This window comes from Seriola lalandi, unplaced genomic scaffold (genome assembly GCF_002814215.2).
Source record: "Seriola lalandi dorsalis isolate HSWRI2012SDOR001 ecotype SW California unplaced genomic scaffold, Sedor1 jcf7180002051108, whole genome shotgun sequence".
NCBI lineage: Eukaryota > Metazoa > Chordata > Actinopteri > Carangiformes > Carangidae > Seriola > Seriola lalandi.
In genome coordinates, this window is record NW_019521661.1 from 200027 (window position 1) to 220544 (window position 20518).

Consider the following 20518-nt stretch of genomic DNA (forward strand, 5'->3'; position numbering starts at 1 on the left):
GTTTTCTGCTTGGCCAATTACATTAAAATGCACACTATGCTTTGTAAACTTCCATAATATCTTATTATGCTGTAAGATCAAATAAAAGCAACATCTGTTTATTAATTCCCCTGTGTGACTTTGTTTACACTTTACAATACTATGCAATACTATTACAGCAATAAATAATTTATGTGATATTAATATTAGGATAATGCAACATTGTACACTTAACTGCGCATTAATTAAAGCGTTTACCTTCAGTATCTCCATCCCCAGCTGTTATATTACTGGTCTACAATAGATTAAAAAAAAAACCTTCACAGGCAAAAATTAAAAATACAAACTGCAAACAACTTAAAATAATAAAGTGCCATCTCTGCCGTTTTATTGTCAGGATCATTATTCTCCTGCATGTCATAGAGACGATGTTGGTACATGTACAATAAATTCAGAAATAGATTAAATATCAAATAAATACATTCAAACATAAATGGTAAAGTGCCTTTCAGAGGAATGGTGATATATACACAGAAGTTTACATTCAAACTACTTCCCAAATGGGGCTACATGTTAAATGCTTTTTTTGTATTGCTGTTAAGAAAGCGATCCACCTCCCCTTATCTTTTCTGACCTGTGGAGTGCTGTGATGACCTACAAATGGCTACAGCAAACTCATTAAGCTCCTTATCTATATTAAAAATGAGGCAAAAAAGAAGGTGCATCTGAGCTGAATTTCAAAATATTCATTCAATCATAAATAGGCTGGAAAGCAGCAGAACTGTGGCCAGGATTAGCAAACCTGGTGGTCTGTGTTGGGCTCTGGAGGACGGGGGCGGCCCTCTCGGTTGAGGAGGTCTAAGGACCAGCCTGCAGGGGTTCTGGACCTCCTGTTCGGAGATCTGGACCTCACTGGGTGGGTTCGAACTTAGCTGATTACGTACCTGGGGGTAAATAGAGTGAGACAAGAGAGGGAGGCAATACATAAAATGCTTTACGGTAGAAACTAATCAGCTGAGAATCTCTTTTAAACTTGCAGTGCAAAGAAATCATTTAATTTATTATATATGTTAATTATTATTTAATCAATCTTACAGGGTCAACAAGACTACTGTTGAATCTGAAAATGTTATTTTGAGCCAAAAAAAAAAACCAAACAACTGCCACAAATTCTTGAATAAAGGTGGTTAGCGTGCAGACAGAACGATGCCTTTTGTTTTAGGAAAAATACAATATACCTGCATATAGTTCACGGTTTGATGCATATCCTTTACTTACTTATTGTTCTCTCCAGCTGAAACGCTCCTTTGGCCATGACATGGAGTGCAAATGTGCTTTTCAGTTACCTACCTACCTTCATTTATCAAGGAAAGCTGTTCTTTGATATAACATACGTATATCACTCTTCCAGCTCACCCGCTCAACCTCCTCGAACACTCGCAGGAAGTTCCTTCGAAGGACATCAGCCAACTCAGTCTCAGTCCAGTTCCTCTGCAGGAGTTCCTGGATCAGGGCAGGGTACTTTGACACATCGTCTAGCCCCTGAGGAAAGCTATTAACAAAAAAAAAAAAACAGCCAAAAAAGAAAAACATCACATTTTTATTCATAGATATCTGTTCAGCAAGAGACATCACAGCATTCTGGTAGTTTGGTGTTACTTAATGCATTATTTATCATTAGGAATATGTAATTACAATAATATACACTTTAAGCCCTTCAATATAATTTGTTTTGTGACACATTGTTTGGAATTGATTTTGTCTGTATGAAAGGAGTAACACAAGCCATTCTACAGCAAATCTACTGCAGCAGCCCTTTCTTTATGCCCGTTGGCCGTACAAAGTTATTGATTTTTACCATTTTCAGTCTGTTGACAGCTGAGACAGCTAAATTGTTGATATTATGACAGGCTAGCAAAAGCACAAAATTGATCTGGTTCAAGAAAAACCTCTGAAATATTTTGTCTGACAACAGCCAGAGAGTGGACCCGACTAGCACTAGAGCTCTGTTTGGTTTATTTGTCTGTATATATAAGTTGTGTCTCTTAAGATTGACATCCATCCTGGTCATAGAATAACAAAAAGCACTAAAGCAACTACAGTACTGTAGATTTACTGTCTGCAAACTGCATGTTCATTTTGCCTTTGACTTTGTGCTTCTAGTTGTCTGTATGTTGTGCTGGCAAGTGATTATTCTCACCTCACAGCGCCTTCAAAGTCCCCTCCAATTCCTATTGACTCAGCTCCAATCACCTTCTTTATGTGATCAAAATGGTCTGTAAAACCCATGAGGAATAATGAATCAACTGGGCTATAAGAAATACAAACTTCACAATTACTCCATTACAAAAAAAGGAATCAAAATGGATGCCTCACCAGCCACATGAGAGATGTTAGCCTTGTCCCTGCAGGAAATAAAGTTGCTGTGGAGATTCACCATGATCAACCCTTGGTTCATTTTCTGAAACACAACACACACGTGTCATTGGCACGTCTAGAAAAAAAAAAGACATAGATAGAGAAGCAAACGACTAAAATGAGCTACGTATAAATACATTTCTGTCTCAGTTATATGCATTAGTTGTGGTGGCAGATGTGGTAAACATCAGCTTTTCTCTTATCTCAAACACTATGAGTTACAGTAAACTCAACAATCTGTTTTACTGCATACATATAGATGAATCAGTGGAAACATTAGAAACATGCCTGCACATGACGAGGCCAGAGTTGAGCTGAGGTTAAAATAAGGGAAATACAGTGAATCCATATTTTATATCCATATTTTTTCCATATGAATATATCCATATTCCTATGGTTTATTGATATTTGGTCTTCATCCTTCACTTGCTGCACCAACAGGTTGATATATTGTCTGATGATGCCTATTTTATACTGACTATGAAATTAAAAACTCTGTGGATTTGAAGATGTTTTTTGGGATTGGTATATATCAGCCAGTGTGCTGTTGTGGTGCCAGCCAGAGGAAGCACTTGGCTGTGAGGCAGGGAGGAATAAGCTTCAATTAACTATCTAATTTTACACTAAAATAAACATTTAGAATGATGTGCACTACACCGGTATTAGGTATTTTAATTGCATAAAGAATACTTAAATAAATATGCAACTCCTGACAAAAGATGATATTAATATTTACTCTGTAAGACAAAATGTAATTATATCTTTTAACATATATTACTGGCAACAGCGAGAACTTGATAAAATCAGAGAACAGCCTGTAAAAGCAACGTTCTAAACTCAAATGGGAAGTAGTGAGTAGTAATGAGTTAGAGCTAACAACTAAAGCTGAACAAAGAGTGACACAGACTAATGGCAGTTTAAATACATACCCAGAAAAGAATTTGGGGAAAGAGAGGAGAAAACATCACAAGTACAGAGTACAACTAAAATTACTGCCTCATGGTTGCCACAGACGGACAACCTGTAAACATAATAAATAATAACAATGATAAAAAGGCCAAAATCTGCTAACTGTTTTGTGGAATTGATAAATGAAACAATTCCGTAGCTGATATTACTGAACATTAAGCTTATCCTCCCCAAATTGTGTCCAACAAATAAAACACATTGCATGTTCTTTGTCAGAGGTGTAAATAAAAATTATAATAGAAATAAATTAATCAGTGATTTGACTGATAAGATAGTCATTTAATCAAGCAACTAAGTGGGCAATTAATCACTCAGTAAATTGGCTTTCTCACCAGCTCATGCAGCAGCCAATCAGGTACGTTGCGACCGTGGTTACAGATGGAGTAGGAAGATGAATGGCTAAAAATAACAGGAGCCCTGGAATGGTTCAGCACAGCCAACGCAGTGTCCCAAGAAGTGTGGGAGAGGTCCACTATTATTCCCAGTCTGTTCATCTCCTCCACCACAGCCTTGAAAACACCAAAAAACACTTAAGCAGCCATTTATAAGTATCATTGGAAAGAATGAAGTCAATTTAGCCAACAACAGGAGATGCTTACAAACATGCATATAAACACTCATGCAGATAGCAATCAAGGAAGTCCAGCATGCTGCTGTTGTTCAGAGGGCCAACAGCAAAGGAAATGCATTATAAAGATGTTCGTCACAAAATATGTTGTTTATATTGTATAGCAGCATTGCTGTATTAGACAAATACATGTTGAAGTACTTGCAAGTCCAATTTGGGTTAAAGCAGTTTCTCTGTAAACAGCCACTCAAGAGAACATTTTGTATGCACAGCATTATCCAACTTTGATAATAACAAGGTCCAATTTCGTCAGCACAGTCCATAACTGGAGTTGTTAATACTTCAAAATGATCACATCCTCATTATCTGACTTTTTTAATTTACCGTTACTATCACCGCTATAGCAACCACAACAACTACCACAATAATGAAAATAAGAATAAGTGTAACAAGAATATTCATTTTCTCCTTTGGCCACCAAAATCTAATCTGTTCCTCTCGTTACCGAGATGTTGTGTTCATGAGAATGGGACGGACGGATGTGCTGACAGATGGACAATCCAAAAACATAATGCCTCCGGCCCTGGCTATCATTGGCACGGAGGCATAAAAAGTCCAGCCAAAATCTGCAAATCGTTTAGTGGAATGTGATAAATGAAACAAGTCTGTAGTTAATATTACTGAAGATTAAGCTTACCTTCCCAAAATGTGTCAGGCTGTTATTCTGTCTTTGATAGACACTGTAAAGTTTTGAGGACGATTCAGCCCTGCATTGAACAAGAATATCATTAAAACTATCATTTTTGAAAATCTTGTTCATGACTTTGCAAAAAATATCTAAATATTCTTGTATTTAGGACATCTGAATGGGGTTTCTGTATTTTTCATCTGACTCACTCTGGCACAGTCAGCTATGGGCAATGTCAAGTTTAAGAGAAAGTACAAATATAAGTTAATTTGCATATAAGGAAAAAATTTGTGTTTGACCTTTCCATTAAGTCAACACAGTAAATAAACATGTGGCTCAGTATTTCATTTATTCTCTTTAAAGTTGCTCTCTGGCGTGGACATCACATGGCCACTGCGAGACATGTTAATTTATATCATTAAATTAATTTAATTCATCTTGAATTTGTAATGATACAGCTCTGCACAGGTCTGACCCAATGAACAATGTAGGAGAAGATTTTGACAAAAGATTAGAAAAAACATGATATTCTGTGCAGTATTACACTGTACAGCTACAGACGTGTCGTAGGATATCTAAATTTCAAATACTCTGCGTCTGTATCTGTGCAGTTATATTTTAGCAGCAAAAAGGGTCATTTTTGGTTCCCTGTGATATTCTAGTTAAAATACAACATTCAGGATGATTCTCTTCATTACCAGGGTGTATTGCAGGTATGTGTGAGGGCCATGGAGCGGACTCCAAGTTGGTAATACATCCGCAGGGCTGGCAGGCTGCTGTCAATGGAGTGCCCCCCCTCAATACTTATTAGGCATGCTATCTTGTGCCTCATCTCAGTATTCTTCAGTTCTGAGGTGACAGACACACATGGTTTGAGATTAAAGCCTCAAGTCAAAACAACAGCCAGTAGCTGTTTTAAGAGTGTGCAGTCATTAATTCAGATAAAAGCTAACATTCGGTACAAGCCGGTGAAATGTGCAAAAATAAGCTTTGTTCCAAAGCACTGAGTAACTATAAATTTAAATTTTGCCAAACAAGGAATTCAGCATCTCTTGAAAAAGAACCACAGTTTGTTTTTGTGTTATAATTACTTGTTAGAGAGAGGAACATCCCATTCTTCACAAGTAATTAACTTCTCATTAGATCATTATAATATTCATTCCTTTTTCCCAAATATGGACTGTAAAAAAGAGATGATATACATTCATAGTACACAGAACTATTGATGGTTGTATTTTCGTAGAAATCCATATTAGAATGCACAGTAAATCATAATTATACAAATGACTATAATTAACTGATTTTTTTGTAATCAATCACTGTTCATGTTTCTATAGTGCTTTTGTACATATCTAGCCTGTTATCCCATTTTGAGGTGAACTATACCTTGGGCAGATGTGACCAGCTCAAAGTCCTGGTACTCGGTGCACATGCGTCTGACCACATCTATTTGTTCCAGGGTCAGCCTCACAGCATCCTTCTCCTGGGCCCCACACAACACATAGACTGCAAACATCTGGCAAAGGGAGAGGGAACTGAAGTGAAGGAGAGACATTTGAGTAACTGACGTGACTATCATTCTAGGTTCGATCTCTCCACAACATAATTTTAGTTCAATGTCTGCCTTGAACGAGGCTACTCTTTGGTGCAGTCCGCACTCTTGAAGAGACACCGTCAGAAAGAAAAGACTGATGAAGTAAGTAAGACAATACCTGTGCCTGTACATGGCCTGCTTGGAGGCGGTTGATGTCAGTGGCCACTTTGCTGACGTTATGAAGGTCAAATTGACTCAAGCGATTGTTGTGAAGTATCCTCAGCTTGAGAGGTAGGTCATTATGACTAACAGATGGGGTGAGAGGGTATAAGGAAAGTAGGAGGGATAGGATAGAGAAACATTTTAATACAACTTAATTCATTTATTTCCATTAATGTGACTCGTGTAGGCGAGACATTAAACATCCTTTACCCATCAATGAGAGGATATCTGGACATCAGGTTGTGTACTCTTTCTCTCTCAGAGTATCCAGATATAAAATGACACAGAGAGGAGAGTACCAACAGATTCCTGAGGGACAGTATGCAAAAGCTGCTTAAAGCACCTGTTGAAGTTTTCCTAGAAGGCATATTCTGAAGAGAGAAAACACACCCGATTACAAGTATCTCATAGTATCTGATATTACAGTGACAGCTAGAAATAAAACATGGTAGGATCATTATTAATCTAAGGCTTCATATATCAATGCATATTCTAAGCCCTACTTGAAATACATTACACTATGACACTGGTGAGATTAAAATGAGTGTAGAACGGAAACACACAAATTTAAAGGTGTTCGTAATTTGGTTGCCTATTTGTGAAAATGCCCTCTGGACAGTAAAACAATGATGCATGCTCATTTTCAAGAACAGTTTTTATCTACATAACAGCAAGAAACACTTTACTTTAAAACACAGAATACACACTTACCAGGCAGGCCAGTTAACGAGTAACGTATTTACCACTTTGTTGAACAACTGAATATAAACAGCACGAACCTTCCAGCTCTACGCCCTAGACAAACTGTAGAGCAAACCTATTCAAAACTAGCAGCTGTGCTGGGTGCTGCATTCAAACCAGTCGGAAAAAATAGCAATACATATGTCGAGTTTACTTAGTGCAGTAGTACAGTGACAACGGCAATTACTGTGTCTTGCAGGTTCCAGCTCTAGAGGGACGTTTTCATCTGCCGTGCTTCCTTATTGTCCCCTTGTAATTTTCGAAGCGTGAAGGTTTGTTAGTAGACAAGTGTGTTTCTAACGATGAAGGTCAGAGAAAAAAATGTCTCAAATGATAATACATGTCACTAAAAATGTAACACAAGAGAAATCAATCAAAATTTCCGTAGGATTCATAGTTGCCATGCGTAGGCCTAGTTTTATTTTTGAACCAATTTACCTGTGTTGCCTCTCTCGGATTTAAGAATTTAGGGGGCACATGAAAGCACCGCTGAGACGGGGATTTGACGTCGCCATCTTCTGGCCAGATCGCTACCTTTAACGGCTTATGGGTCCAGATAGTTGATTCCAATGTAATCAGCGTATAATTGACACGTTTGAACTGCTAATATACATTCAGGTCAGTCGGCTACCATGTTTGTGTTTTGTAACATAATTGATTCAGTAAAAGATAAGCTCTGTTGACAACGCCTTTACCTTCAAAAAAGCGTCTCTTCAAAAATATTGTCCAGATTTACAGACCGCTCAGGTTGTTTGGCAAAATGCTAAGTAATGCTGTAAGTAAGAAAATGACGGCGCTCTAATTTGGTAGTATTTCAATAGCCAAATAAATATATGAATATTATGGATATAATAACTTTAAAATAAAATAAAAACAAAAACTTTCTCTTCTTCCACTTTCCCCCACAAGCTAACCAAGCTGTTAGGTCACTTCCGGCTACCATCCTTGTTTGGCTCAAGCGTTGCAAGTTTTGAGATAAGTTTAAAAGCTTAAACTTTTCGTCTTGTGCAGCACGGGGAGTGGTTTTGTTGGTGAACCAATCAAGATTTGAAGAATCTAGAAGTCGTCTAAACTGGGGTAAGTGTTGTTAAGTTTTCGCTTGATGATTTCATTTTTTCACTGGAAAGTGTCAGTAGGCCTTTTGCAGTAGACATTTTGACTGGTTATAGTATAAAGCACAGTTGTACTAATAACTCCTAATGTGCTACAAGCGTCCCAGTAGCCATGGCTGTGGCATAACATGCAATACATTATAATTCAGCTATCGTTAATTTCATTAGTTACACCTGTGCTTTTCTTACTGTGAAATGTCACAATATCTTCTCTGAAAAATGCATGCTTCAAATGTGAAAATGATGATGGTAGCTACAAAGAAAGGCTTATAACATAGAACAGATCACAATTTTAATATTTTGATATAAAAACAACATGATTTAATGAAAATGTATGTTGTTTTTTTCTTTTTACCACAGTAAATACAGTTAAGCAATAAAGAATTGTTTTTCCAGGGAGCTGGTGGACTGTACCTCTGCTCAGAAAATAAGGTGTGGCAGCATGTATCTGCTTCAAAAAAATTTTGGAGTTGGACATATGGAGCACGCAACAAAATGGGGCAGGAACAATATCTCAAGGTAAGAGTGCCTTTACCTTATAAGATATTGATTATTTTTCCCCCTAAACGCTATCCATGGTGTGAGCTGCTTATACATTTTCCCATTAGACTGATACACAGCTCTACAAATAGCAACCAAGCTTCGACAGGTTTGGTACAGTTTGCATGAGTTTGGTTCTTTAGTGTTAAGTGGAAGAGGAGGTCTTAATAGTTTCTAAAAGCAGTGGTGGGAAATTGAATCCATTAGCTGCTAATGTTTTTTTTTTTTTTTTATTGCTTGAGTAGTGCTTTGTTTTGGAGAGAGGAAAAATGTTAGCCTGCAGTGCCTAAATGGTGTGTGTTCTATGAGCTTTTAGGACTGCATGAGATGCAAAACAAGGGCAGCAACCATGTTGCCTGTGGTTTATCATTTCCTTGTGCATGGATAAAGGCATGCCAGTCATCACATCTGTTGTTCTAGTATTTGGTTGGAACAAATGTCTGCAAGACTGTTAGTCTTGCATGCTATATAGCCAGCATCTTTGCTATGATGTAAATGGAGAACATTTTGTGGGCAAGACTACTTTTCATTACTATTTGTGGACTTATACAAATCACCAGTCCAAATACATGAGCTGTATCCACTTGAATATGTGTTAGGTTGTCAGTTATTGCTGCCCCAAACCTCGAGCCTCTGTATGCCTGTTCAATAGGAGGAGATAATTTCAGGAATCACTCACCTGGTCTAATACCTTGGTCAGATTGCTTTGCTTTGCCTTAACAAGAATCATTCCTGGAAAGATGCATTTTATACTGTGAACTGCAGCTTACAAACTGGCTTTAATGTAGAGGTAAAGACCACTGAATACATCATCTGCTCTTACAGTCTTTCAAACTTAAAATGTGTTTCTGCTTAATGAATCCAGGGTGGATTGAGCAAATGTAAATGAGTCTTGTGTTGATGGAGAGCATCAGGGTGCCACAAATGAATTTCAATTAATTTCAGTGGGAAGATGCAAAGCCTGATTCGGGGGGTCCACCCACTGAGATTTGGCCTTGTAGTCTGTAATGAGGAGAGTGATTCGCCTCTGATTGGAGCACCCTACTGCTTCAATGGAGTAATCACAACTGTGTTGATATTACTCTACCAATGCTCTCACTGTGCGGAGTGGACCCCCAGCTGACACTGTTTGAATTCAAATTAACCAAATCATTTAGTCATATTGCCGACCTTGGCGTGGAGTGTGACTGGCAATACAAGAGATAAAAATCCCTCATGTTAAACTGAGTCTTTACAGTTCGAAGAGGGAGCTTGAGCCAAATTGTTATTAGTGTAGCTGGCTGCTGTACCTGTTTTAAACAATGTGGTGGAAAGCATGTATTCAGGAGTAAGGTCACTATCCACTAAACCGATTCAGAAAATCGACTTTGTAAATTATGTTTTTTCTTTAAAACCCAAATGAAAGACTGTGGTAATAGCTTCCCAGACAAGCACTTTGAAGGAACCTTAGAAAAAAAAGCACAACTCAATTAGAAAATGCCACTGGCCTCGGGCGTCCTTTTTTGCCACAAGTACCAGTAATATAAATTGTGGAATTTTTAATTCGGCTACTTTTAATAATAGTTTCTAAAAAAGTGCATTTTGGAAGACTGCAGAATTCGCATGAATTTGCAAGTCTTTAAATCAGATGCAGAAAATATTATATTTCTAAATATTATTATTAAGAAATTAATTGTTTTAATTTAAATGCGGAGATGAGATGCTGAAATTAGATTATAAAATGCAAATTATTAGGCAGTCAATATTCTATTGAAAATTATAGTTGTGCTGTAGAGAAGTTTTTATTGCAGTATTCTATCATTTTACTGTTTATATAAAATACTCCACTTGCTTTGTCAGGCTTATATCTGTCTTTACACTTAAACAAACCAATCCTACATACTGCACTATTATGGAGTCTGATGGTAAATGTTCCCTGTCTCTGTCTCTTTTGTTAGCTACAGCTTGATAATTATCCCACCAATGTATCTGACAAGTCTTAAAAGCAAACTGTTTTTGGGTGATCAGTCCCGGAAGAAACAATTTCACCCAATGAGTCGTCAAACTTGAACGGACATATAGGTTGTTTGCTGTCCCTACTTTCTTGATGTGACCCATAAAAGCGTCTCCTGAAATTTGCGCCAATATAGAGGTAGGCGTACTTGACGTTTGACATCATAGTTACAATAATAACCGTACGGGTACAGAACAGTCACGTTTGATTGCTCCCATCATATATCTGCTAGAGGTCGCTTAATAGTGAAACAACACTATGGATCATAACAAACTACTTGCACAGATGACCCACAGGCTCGTGTTGTGCAGGACAGTCCCCTGTCACTACTGCAGGATATGGTTGCTAGATAGTAAAAAACTTAAAATGAATGAATCATTTTTAAATGTTTAACCCCTTCATCCATTTTCTGCTGCTCATAGTTTTAATGTTGTGGCTGACTATGGTGTATTAAATTGCTCTGTGTTATTAAAGAGGTCTTAAAACGGCTTAGATTTAACTTTGTGAACCCTGCAGAAACCTTGTATCAAAGAAAACTAATTGAAAAGAATGTAACTCAAAACCTAAAACAAATACTTTCAGCCAAACGGCCTCAATAATAAAGGCAATAGTCCAGTCTTGGTTGCTGGGCAAGGTTTTGTGCAAAGTTGTATTTGTTATTATGAAGACCTCAGGGAAGAAGAACTATTCATTTGCTGCACTTTTGATAGCTGTTGCATATACAGTTTTACACAGTGTAAAAAAACTGCATTCTTCAAAGCCGTAGAAAAGTCTGTGGAAGGCTCTTTAGCTCCTTGCTGTTTCAAGTGTGAGATGCTTAAGAAAATCACTGTGCCAATGATTTCAATGATTATATTGATCACACTGGAAAGGGGGATCCAATTACACACGTAGAGGCAGAAGTTGTTCATCACTCTCAGTGCTGAGTAGATGACTAGGAATATTAATAAGCTACCCAGGAGCACTGCACATAACACTTTGCATGTTTTCACTTCTGAACACAGCCAATATTTTAGAGCAGGTGAGTCTTCATATTAAACACAGTAGAATTGCACTTTCCCCATTTTCAGAGGGCAACAGCCGACCAAAGGTTTATTTATTTCGGGCTCACTAATTTCACTAGACTTTTAGTTTATCGTCATTTTCCCTCAAGATTGAAGTGTCCTGCCTCACCTTTTTTATTGGGCATTACTGAAACAGAGGAAAGCGAATGTTTGCTGGGGCAGACATGTAAGCGTCGGTGTTTGTGCTCATTGGTGTGTATGCCTTATTTCACAAATATCAGTCACTAAACATAGCCTCTCCAGTTTCTCATCATAACTGTTTACTCTAGAAGAGACTCTACAGTTATGAGTGCTTTCCATAATATAGGCGACCTCCTTTATACTTCAAATTCTTTAAGCTAATTGAGTCTGAAGTCCTTTAAGGGTGAGGAAATGATGATAAAAAGGGTAGAATGTAGCCTTTTTACTTTTTGAAATTAAAGTACGAAAAAAAAGCCAACATTTCAATATCCAATATCCAAAAAAAAATAGCACCACCCAAGGCTCTAATTTGCTTTTTGTAAATTCTGTTATATTTTTAAAACATGATAATAAGTTCATCAGACAACGATGGTCTATTCTGTGACAATGTAACTTGGATGTCCAAACCCCCTAGTGCACAGGGCCTTAAATGTGTGTCTAATATATCAGTAATGGCAACCTTGAGCAAGGATATGGATCTTTTTCTGTAGTTGACTTTGAACTTATGTGTCCACCAGAGGGCAGCGACAGTCAGAACAAAACCTTGTCGGTTTTCCTCACCTTTGTAAATCTATCCCTCCATATAAAAAAAAAAAAATTATTAAAATTACCTACATAATGCACAGAACCGACAGATTAATGTTGCTAAATACATTATATGTGATGCATAGATGATTTAAAGCGCCTGAGAGAGAAATACTTTAAGCAAATGTAATTTTGCCCAAGTTTCCTACTAAATTCTAACAACACAATGATGTTACAAACTATAAAATTTTCACGTTAGTATCCACTGAGTCATAGGTGATGTTTTTTTTAATTTAATTTTCTTTATTTTATAAATGGTCTTTATTTAGTGTGAATACATTGTACCTTCGTTTTATATCAGGGCTTCTTATAGAATGCTAAAGACATTTTGGTCTCTAAACTTCTCATTTCTTTTGCCCTGGATTCTGGCAGCCTTGTAGTCAGTGTTCATTATCTGCTCTTACAGCTTTGACTTCAGCACAGCAATTACATCCTCAGCTGCGCTGATTAATCCAACATGGAGGCATTTCACAAAATGGTTTTGAAAAGACATTTCCAGACACTTACCAGGGAGTAGCTGTGGCACGGCTTGTTTATGCAGATAGACCACAGCCAGTCATACTGCAATAAGATGTTTTCAATGGCTGCTTAAGTGTTCTCTTAACCTCTAGTGTACACTGTGCATAAAACAATAGACTGTTCGGAAAATGATTAATTTAATCTATTTTCCTCTGACATGAAATGGAGGTCTGCCTGATGTCATGTTTGGGTAATGTATGTTTCTCTATTGTTGAACATATTCCCTCCATGGCCATTCGTTAATATGTCTCCACTACTCTGCTTAACTGCTTAACCTTCCATTCTCTCCTGGCAATCACATAATCAATCACTGTCCCATTACTTGACAAGGCAGACAAAGAGAGTGTATGAGTAAGAAAAACCTTTTGGCCTGTCTCGACAAGCAAGAGGAATGTCGACTTCAGAGGCTAACACAGGCAGAAAACATAGGCCCAGTAAATATTCAATTTAAAGGATTCCCAGATAAGGCGAGTTGAAAAATTGAGGCAGCACCCATTCTTCTAGATAAGAGAAGACGGAGCCATCTGGAGGCTGGGAGATAGCGAACTCCCACGCCATCCCAGAGACCTCACTCTCATCTGCTGCAGCAGCAGAGAAGGGAAAAATAGAGTGCCAACACTTTCATTATGTTAACTTGAAAATGAATTTATTCACATTCAGTGCATGTAGTTGTCGGCTTTGGTAAACATAAGGTTACTGTTATGTCCACCACGATAGTAATTTATGATTGGTCAGTCTTAACATAATGTTGTCCTTCTTTCATGATTGAATAGCTCTTTAGTAAGATATCCATAAATATTTAAAAAGTACAAATAGTGATTTCTCTGCGTTACCATTTTGAAGTAATCATTAAAAAAAAAATCCAACTTGATCTTACAGTATCATTCATTCTACAGTTAAATCTTTAAGTCCACTGCATTAACAACTACCAAAAAAAAAAATCCATGCCTGACCTTAATAATCTTTAATATGTGCACCCTCCTTTGACTTATCCTTCAATATTGAAGATATGGGTAATGAAAACAGCTTAATCTGTTTTTCTTTATTTGGTCTGTTTCATAGATAGAGACGGTGTTTGAAACATTTTAGCACTGAGTTTGAATGCACTGTGTGCATATAGTCCAGTGTTAACCAAACTCAAATAGTACATTTTAGGCCTAGGCCTGTATCTCTTCCAAATCCACCTTGACTGCATCTTTGAAAACAAACGTTATTGGCAAAATACAGTCTGAGCTTTTGAGTAACCTTGTCCACGTTCTTCTACTGCACTTTGTTGACTCCTGCACCATGCTATTTCGTGCCAGCCACATTGGATTTAGCTCCAGGATAATGCTTTTGTCAGTATGTTTTATCTGTTCTCTCACTCAGGTACGCTGTGCTGTTATCCCTAATTACCCCCACTGCATTTTACACTTGGCCCAGAATTCTTAATGCTTGATAACAGATGCAGGTCGATTCGAAATTTACTTATAGCGGCATTATCTTTTTGACCTGCATCGCAGGCTGACTGTCCCATAGGCTCTTGGGTGAAAGCTGTTAACTCTGTGATAACAACGACCTGAAGTGATAACCTTCCAGCAGTCTTGAGGACACACAGTTTGCTACATATGTGCTTTATTGCAGTGGCAGCATTTCTTATTCAACCTTGGTTGCTCTGCTGTGCTCTGATTCATTTAATGGAATTGAGAGGGAGGTTAATCACAATGCCCGCCACTGGTTAAGTGCTGGCTGACCACTATATGAAATATTACGATTTGTATTCCTTTGAAAGACGAATTTGAACAGAAATGCCACAGGAGTGAATTTTCTTTTTTTCCTCTATTTTAGGCTCTAATAGAATTGTCTCCCCAGTTAGGAGTCACTTTGATTAATTTACTTTGGGAGGCTGATATCTGCGTTTGCAGATTTTCATTAAGATCAACAGTAAAAGCTTCAGACAGGGTTCCACTTGTCTAAGTTATTATCCCCGGAAGACATGCTTGATTAAGTGCAAAAAGTTTTTGAATGAAATAATTCTAAGGAAGGTTTATTTTGTTTGTCTTATTTAGGACAACTTTTTCCAAAAAATTTGTATAGAAAGCTTTAATCCATAAAACTCGATACATAGCTGTTTTTTTTGTCTTTTTTTCTATCACTGTGCATTCTGCTCAGAGTTATATTTTGATCCGATTGCCATACTTGTCTGCAGCATCCAGTTAAGCTTCAGCAATTACTCAGAGGTACCTTTTTTGCAACTAAAATGGTATCTAAATGGTGTGAAAATGCAGAGAGGCAATGCATAAAAAATGTCAGCTAGAGAGAGTCTGTATTCATTTCATTTATTATGTCAGTCAAGTACAAGTGCATAGTGTTACTGTGAAAACTTGGCTCTTTTTAGACCACATTGTTCAGCATATTATTTTGAGAAATGTCTATGGCGGAAAAAGAGGTAGACTGTACTATACAATAGATATGGTGGGTGGGTAGGCCTATAGGCTGAAAGGGGAAGGAGTGTAGCACGTTGCCTTGGTTTCATATTTTGCAGGAACAGTATAGTGTGAAGCTTTGTCAAGCCAAGTTTTAATCCTTTTCTCCACTGTGTTGTGTGATGTTATGTTGTTATCTTAATGATAATCTGTGCTTGTATTTCTGCCCTAGGCATTTCTGTCAGGCTGGGTCGGTTTAGGAGCTGTGCCTTATCAACAGCTTTGTCATTAAATCAGGTTTTTCTACAGACAAATTTCACTGCCGTTATTCTTATCAAAAGATCAACACACTGTGATTTTCTGTTCAATCAGAGCTTTGCAAATGCAATGATGTGTGAGTAACACAGATGAAATACAAAACAAAATTTCCATTGGGAAAAAAAAACAATTTATTTAATTTTGTTTTCATGAGAGATAATAATCAGACAAATAAAATTGGTATGTTTTGCATTTGTCATATCATTAATGGCTTTAAGCTGTTTTTATTTAATGTTCTTGGGTCTTCCTTATGTATTTGTAAAGACTACACTTAAGAACATGGAGGAATAGAGATGATTGTAACATAATGCTAATAAATTATTTTGTCCACAAGCTGTAGATAGTTTACTGCAACCAGGAATCTGGAACCTGTGCAATTCATGGCTTTTTCTTTTGTTGGTGTGAAATGGGATGTGAATGTGTTAAAGATTTTATAGCACGGTAGCACACATCATCACAGTTTTGTGGATGTGGGAGACCGTGTTGGACGTGCAGAGAAACACATCCCTTAAATTCTATATGTAGAGAGGCAAGCTTTTAGGTCCCAGTCAAACTGACCTCTGGAGGCTGGAATTGGTACTCAGTTCTTCTGAGAAAGCACTGTTCTGTCTGAGTGAATGTTCTGATTGTCTCAGCATTGTGCTTGAGTGGAGGGCAGCGCCAAATGAACTCCTCTGATTCAATCCTCTCCACTGTTTGACACCGGTTCAGCCAGTCATTGAGGAGGGAGGACTGAGACTCCTTCCCCCAAACACATTCTCTTACAGTGAGTGAAACTGCTGTATGGCAAAGGTCCGAGAGGTCTCTTGCATGTTTTCTGGGAGGCAGATTCGACACCCTCTTTCTCCTCCCACAATGCACTAAGAGTCTCTGGAGGTTGATAACCTGGTTCCTGCGGATCCAGGGGGTCTTTGGAAAGAAGGATGCTGATGGAGGGCACAGTCCTGTGCACCGTCATTTCAGATGTCCCCCCTTCAGTGCTCTCCCACACCTCTTTGACCACCTTGTACTGGAGTTTAGTCAGCTGGTGCAGAGAGCCCACTTTTCGTTTCATGATCTCAGCACAGGTGATGGTCTTTGTGACTGCACGGCCCGACCCAGTGAAGACCACCTGCCGCAGTCCACCATCAGTCACACCTCCCCCACTTACACCCTTCTCTCCCTGCATTCGTGCCATGGCAAATCCCATTAAGTTGCGGATCTTACTTCCCTCCTTCACGCGCATCTCCAGCACCCCAGAGGCCAATCCTGGAAAGGGACAGGGGCTGTCCTCCTCAGTTCGGCAGACTTTCTTGAACCCCTCCTGTCCTAGTTTGAGTGCAGGGGGAGGGACTGGTAGTGGCGCTGGCTTCAGCGGGCTGGAAACATTGACCACTGCTGGCTGACCAGCGTTGCTGTGAGTTTGACCCTGGAAGACAGCGCAGGTCCCGGGGATTACCCCATTCTCCATTTGGATCGGTCTGTTCACCTCCAGTCCTGGGTGGGGCCTGACGGCGTCTCTGGTCAGGTACTGGTTCGGGCCGGTGACCACTCCACACCCTGTGAACATTTCTGCTGTCCTCAATGCTCTACTGCAGTGTTAGTCCAGACACACACTTGGAAACTGCTCAACATCATTTTCTTATGAATGTAGCACTTTTCTCTCCCTCCAGTCAACAGCTGCAAAGTTTCAAGACTTCATACAAGAAATATTACCCGCTCCCCAAGAGCACTATCAATGAAGTCTTTAATGCTCCCTCTCAGAAAGAGCTGGAGAAATAAGATAAACGCCTGGCTGGTGAATTAAGAGCACTGTCGGGACCATTCAAGATGTTCTTTAAAGAGCATCTCAATTTCAAACCACAAATGACTATTTGGAAAGTGCTCTGGAGACGGATAGAAATAACAAAAAAATACTAAGCTAAATTATCCTCTTTCCTTCGTTTATATTTCATATGGTTCTTTTAACCTTAATAGCTGCAAAAGATATGGAGTACTTTGTAGATATTTCTTTAACGAAACTTTTCTACAGAGAAACTAAAAGCTCAAATTATGACTCCACCTTTTTCTTAACGGTCCAGTCCAGCGTTGTTGATTTTTATCTGCTGATCATGTCGCTTTCAACTCAAAATCGACCTCATGGGTTGTCCAGCTGTTAAGGTCCACCTCCTGTTTTGGACTCGTGGATGTTTTACTCCAGCTTGAGTAGGTCTTTGTCTCCTCTCCTTGTGCTCATCTTGGCATCCACTGAAGTTGAGGTCAGGGTTGCTTGGAGGGCTGCACCTGTGGTGTCCTCCCTAGAGCTCTGTCTTGTCTCCAGTGATGCTCTGGGAAGTCTGTTCTGTTCCCCACAAAGAGACATAAGGGACAGGAGCTGCCTCACAAATGCTCACAGGAGGAGTGTCTGTGTGGTTGAGGGGGAGCATGAGGGAAAGGGGAGACAGCCCTCTTAAAGGCGCAGGTCTTTTCATCTTTTAGATGAACACCCTCCCCTCCACAATTGAAGCCTGCCATCTGAGGAAAAAGAGGAGGGTAGGGCTACGGTGTCCCTTTAAAACCTAGAACGCAGATCCCCGGCAACTTTGTCAATCTCTTTAGAGGACGTTCCAGTGTTCAATGTACATGACTGATTAAACCTGAGTTCTGAAATAGAGACTCAGTCAACCTTTAAAAATGCATTTTCAGCTACGAAACAATGAATTAAATTAGCTCTGTTATAATTGAAAACATCCTTCAAAGAGCCACTGAAAGTCAGCAGCATTAAATTGCACTGTACTTAGCCTTTATCCTATTAGATGTTTGTGACCATTACAATTTACATAATGCAGCATTAATAGCTTCATTGTTGAAGCAATCAAGTGGCACGGTAAGAATGCCTGTCTCTTAACGCTTGGATTGTTATATTGTTACAAGGCTGGAGAGCCCTTGTGATCAAGGACACAAGGACCACAAAAAGCATAGAGGCATGACTTCCATGTTCAAGGTGCTGTATTAATAGTGACTGTCTTCATTAGTCTGGTGTATCTGTGCAGGTGAGGAGATGGGGTTGACAGGTGGGGTAATAAGCATCTTAATGGGCTTTCCATCACCAGTGGAGGGCGCTGGCTTGCTCCCTTTTGCACCGAGTCAGGCCCAGACAGCTGTAGCATCGCCCTGTTCAGCTCGGTCTCCTGGCCGACAGGTGGATTTGTTTTTGTGTGTGACTGACAGATGGGAGAATAGGTAAAGACAGCCCACTGAGGCTGAACCTATGAGGCCAGAAGAGAGAGGCAGACAAGTCCTAACTACTCTCTGCTCAGTATATCCCATGGTGCACAGTAGTACACATACAGCATAAACTCACTGTGGCTCGGCCCAGTCCTTACTGTGAGGTTAATTCACAGTGGCATGTGTATTATATTGGATCCCTATGGTAATCAAGGAAAAATAAGGAAACCCCCTCCACCAACTCCAACTGGCAAAGTGGAAACTTGAATGTCTTTTTATTAGCAGAGTTTGAATGGAAAGAATCAATAGACTGATTAGATGCATGGAATGATTAACTTTTTTCTTTTTTTTTTTTTTTTTAATGCGTATGGACGGGGTTGGAGAGCTATTTATCTCTGGAACCCTTCCAGACACTGCAGGAGACGTAGTAACAAATATCTTTCTTTTTCTTGGCTTTTTGTAAGCTAAAAAGAAGACGGGAGAGAGGGAAGACGGGGTGGGAGGGAGCGTCTGTAGCGCTCAACACCAAAGTGATCATTCTGTTGTTTGGGAGAAATTACCCTCATCAGTCATACAGAGATGCACAGCTGCCTAAGGGGATCTGGTAATGTTACTGCATAATAAACTGTGTTTGTGTGTGTGCACACGTTTGCGCGTTCAGACTGAGCATGAGACGAGGCAAGAAAGAAATGTAAGAGGGCAGGGGGTAAAAGAAGTCTGATTTAACCACAGAGAGGTTAAAATTGATGATAAAAGCAGCTCTGTAATCATCCCTCCTTACTACATGATGTTGGCACGTCATTTATTGCTTCTCAGCTTAACTTTAGGAACCTATTTGCCGGTGGGAATGTGAAAGATTAAGCAATTCAGCTTCTAAGCAAAAATACAGGGTTCTGAGAAAAGTGTCTTCAGACACATATTCACAACATTTTGTGTCTGCATCAAAGACAAAACTATTCTCCAGATGGCTAAATAAAACCATCAGGGCTTTGCAGAAGTGCGGTGCATTGACTTTTTTGAGCAGAGCTTTTTTCCTTTAAGTGGCTTCATTTAATGATGGGTAGAGGCGGTGGTGCTCACGCTTGGTCACTCACTCCTTCACACCTCCTCCAGAGTTGGCCTCTGCTCCCGTAGCTCTCTAAGCACTTACTCCTCACTTTATCTGACCTTGGCTGGCATCTGTGACAGTCTAGGCATTCTCTCCTGCACGCTTACTTCCTCCTCTGCGTTCAGCAACCACCCTCGGCTTTCTCCCCAGCCCACCATAATTTAAGTAAAGAAAAACCATTTATTCTCAAAGACTGTGACAAATAGTAGTGGTTGTATCTTGCTCTTCTCTCTCTTTGCTATGTACTTCAGATGTCTGAAGTGGTTGCTGTTATGAATTGTGGGGCTGTGCCTTTGTTGTTTGTTGCAGCACTGCAGTCTAGTTGTAGAAGGGCTTGTTGTGCTGTTGTCAGGGCTGCACATAAGCACGGTGCCTCGCTGTGACAGCCG

The 20518-nt window shown here is 39.2% G+C and overlaps 2 protein-coding genes across 2 annotated transcripts; both read right to left on the reverse strand.

Moving 5' to 3' along the window:
* Nucleotides 1-336: 336 nt before the first annotated feature.
* On the reverse strand, nt 337-7202 carry dpep2 (dipeptidase 2). The gene is made up of 11 exons (XM_023399256.2): nt 7090-7202; nt 6589-6749; nt 6335-6461; nt 6009-6138; nt 5321-5471; nt 4632-4701; nt 3699-3875; nt 2356-2440; nt 2180-2255; nt 1396-1531; nt 337-923 (listed from the first exon to the last, which is right to left on the reverse strand). The coding sequence occupies exons 2-11, from the start codon at nt 6744-6746 to the stop codon at nt 726-728; spliced, it is 1308 nt and encodes a 435-aa protein (XP_023255024.1). The 5' UTR covers nt 6747-6749; nt 7090-7202; the 3' UTR covers nt 337-725.
* Nucleotides 7203-15443: 8241 nt separating this feature from the next.
* On the reverse strand, nt 15444-18191 carry LOC111649506 (uncharacterized). The gene has a single exon (XM_023399253.1). It carries the CDS (start codon nt 17382-17384, stop codon nt 16551-16553), a length of 834 nt encoding a protein of 277 aa, XP_023255021.1. The 5' UTR covers nt 17385-18191; the 3' UTR covers nt 15444-16550.
* Nucleotides 18192-20518: the final 2327 nt, after the last annotated feature.

Bases quoted from the DNA above. Each gene is read 5' to 3' on its own strand.
- dpep2 (XM_023399256.2), bottom strand. From the start codon at position 6,746: ATGCCTTCTAGGAAAACTTCAACAGGTGCTTTAAGCAGCTTTTGCATA. The intron at 6,462-6,588 runs GTAAAGGATGTT...CCCATCTGTTAG, and splicing joins AGATATCCTCTCATTGATGG to TCATAATGACCTACCTCTCA. The intron at 924-1,395 runs GTGAGCTGGAAG...ATTTACCCCCAG, and splicing joins TGTTCGAGGAGGTTGAGCGG to GTACGTAATCAGCTAAGTTC.
- LOC111649506 (XM_023399253.1), bottom strand. From the start codon at position 17,384: ATGTTCACAGGGTGTGGAGTGGTCACCGGCCCGAACCAGTACCTGACC.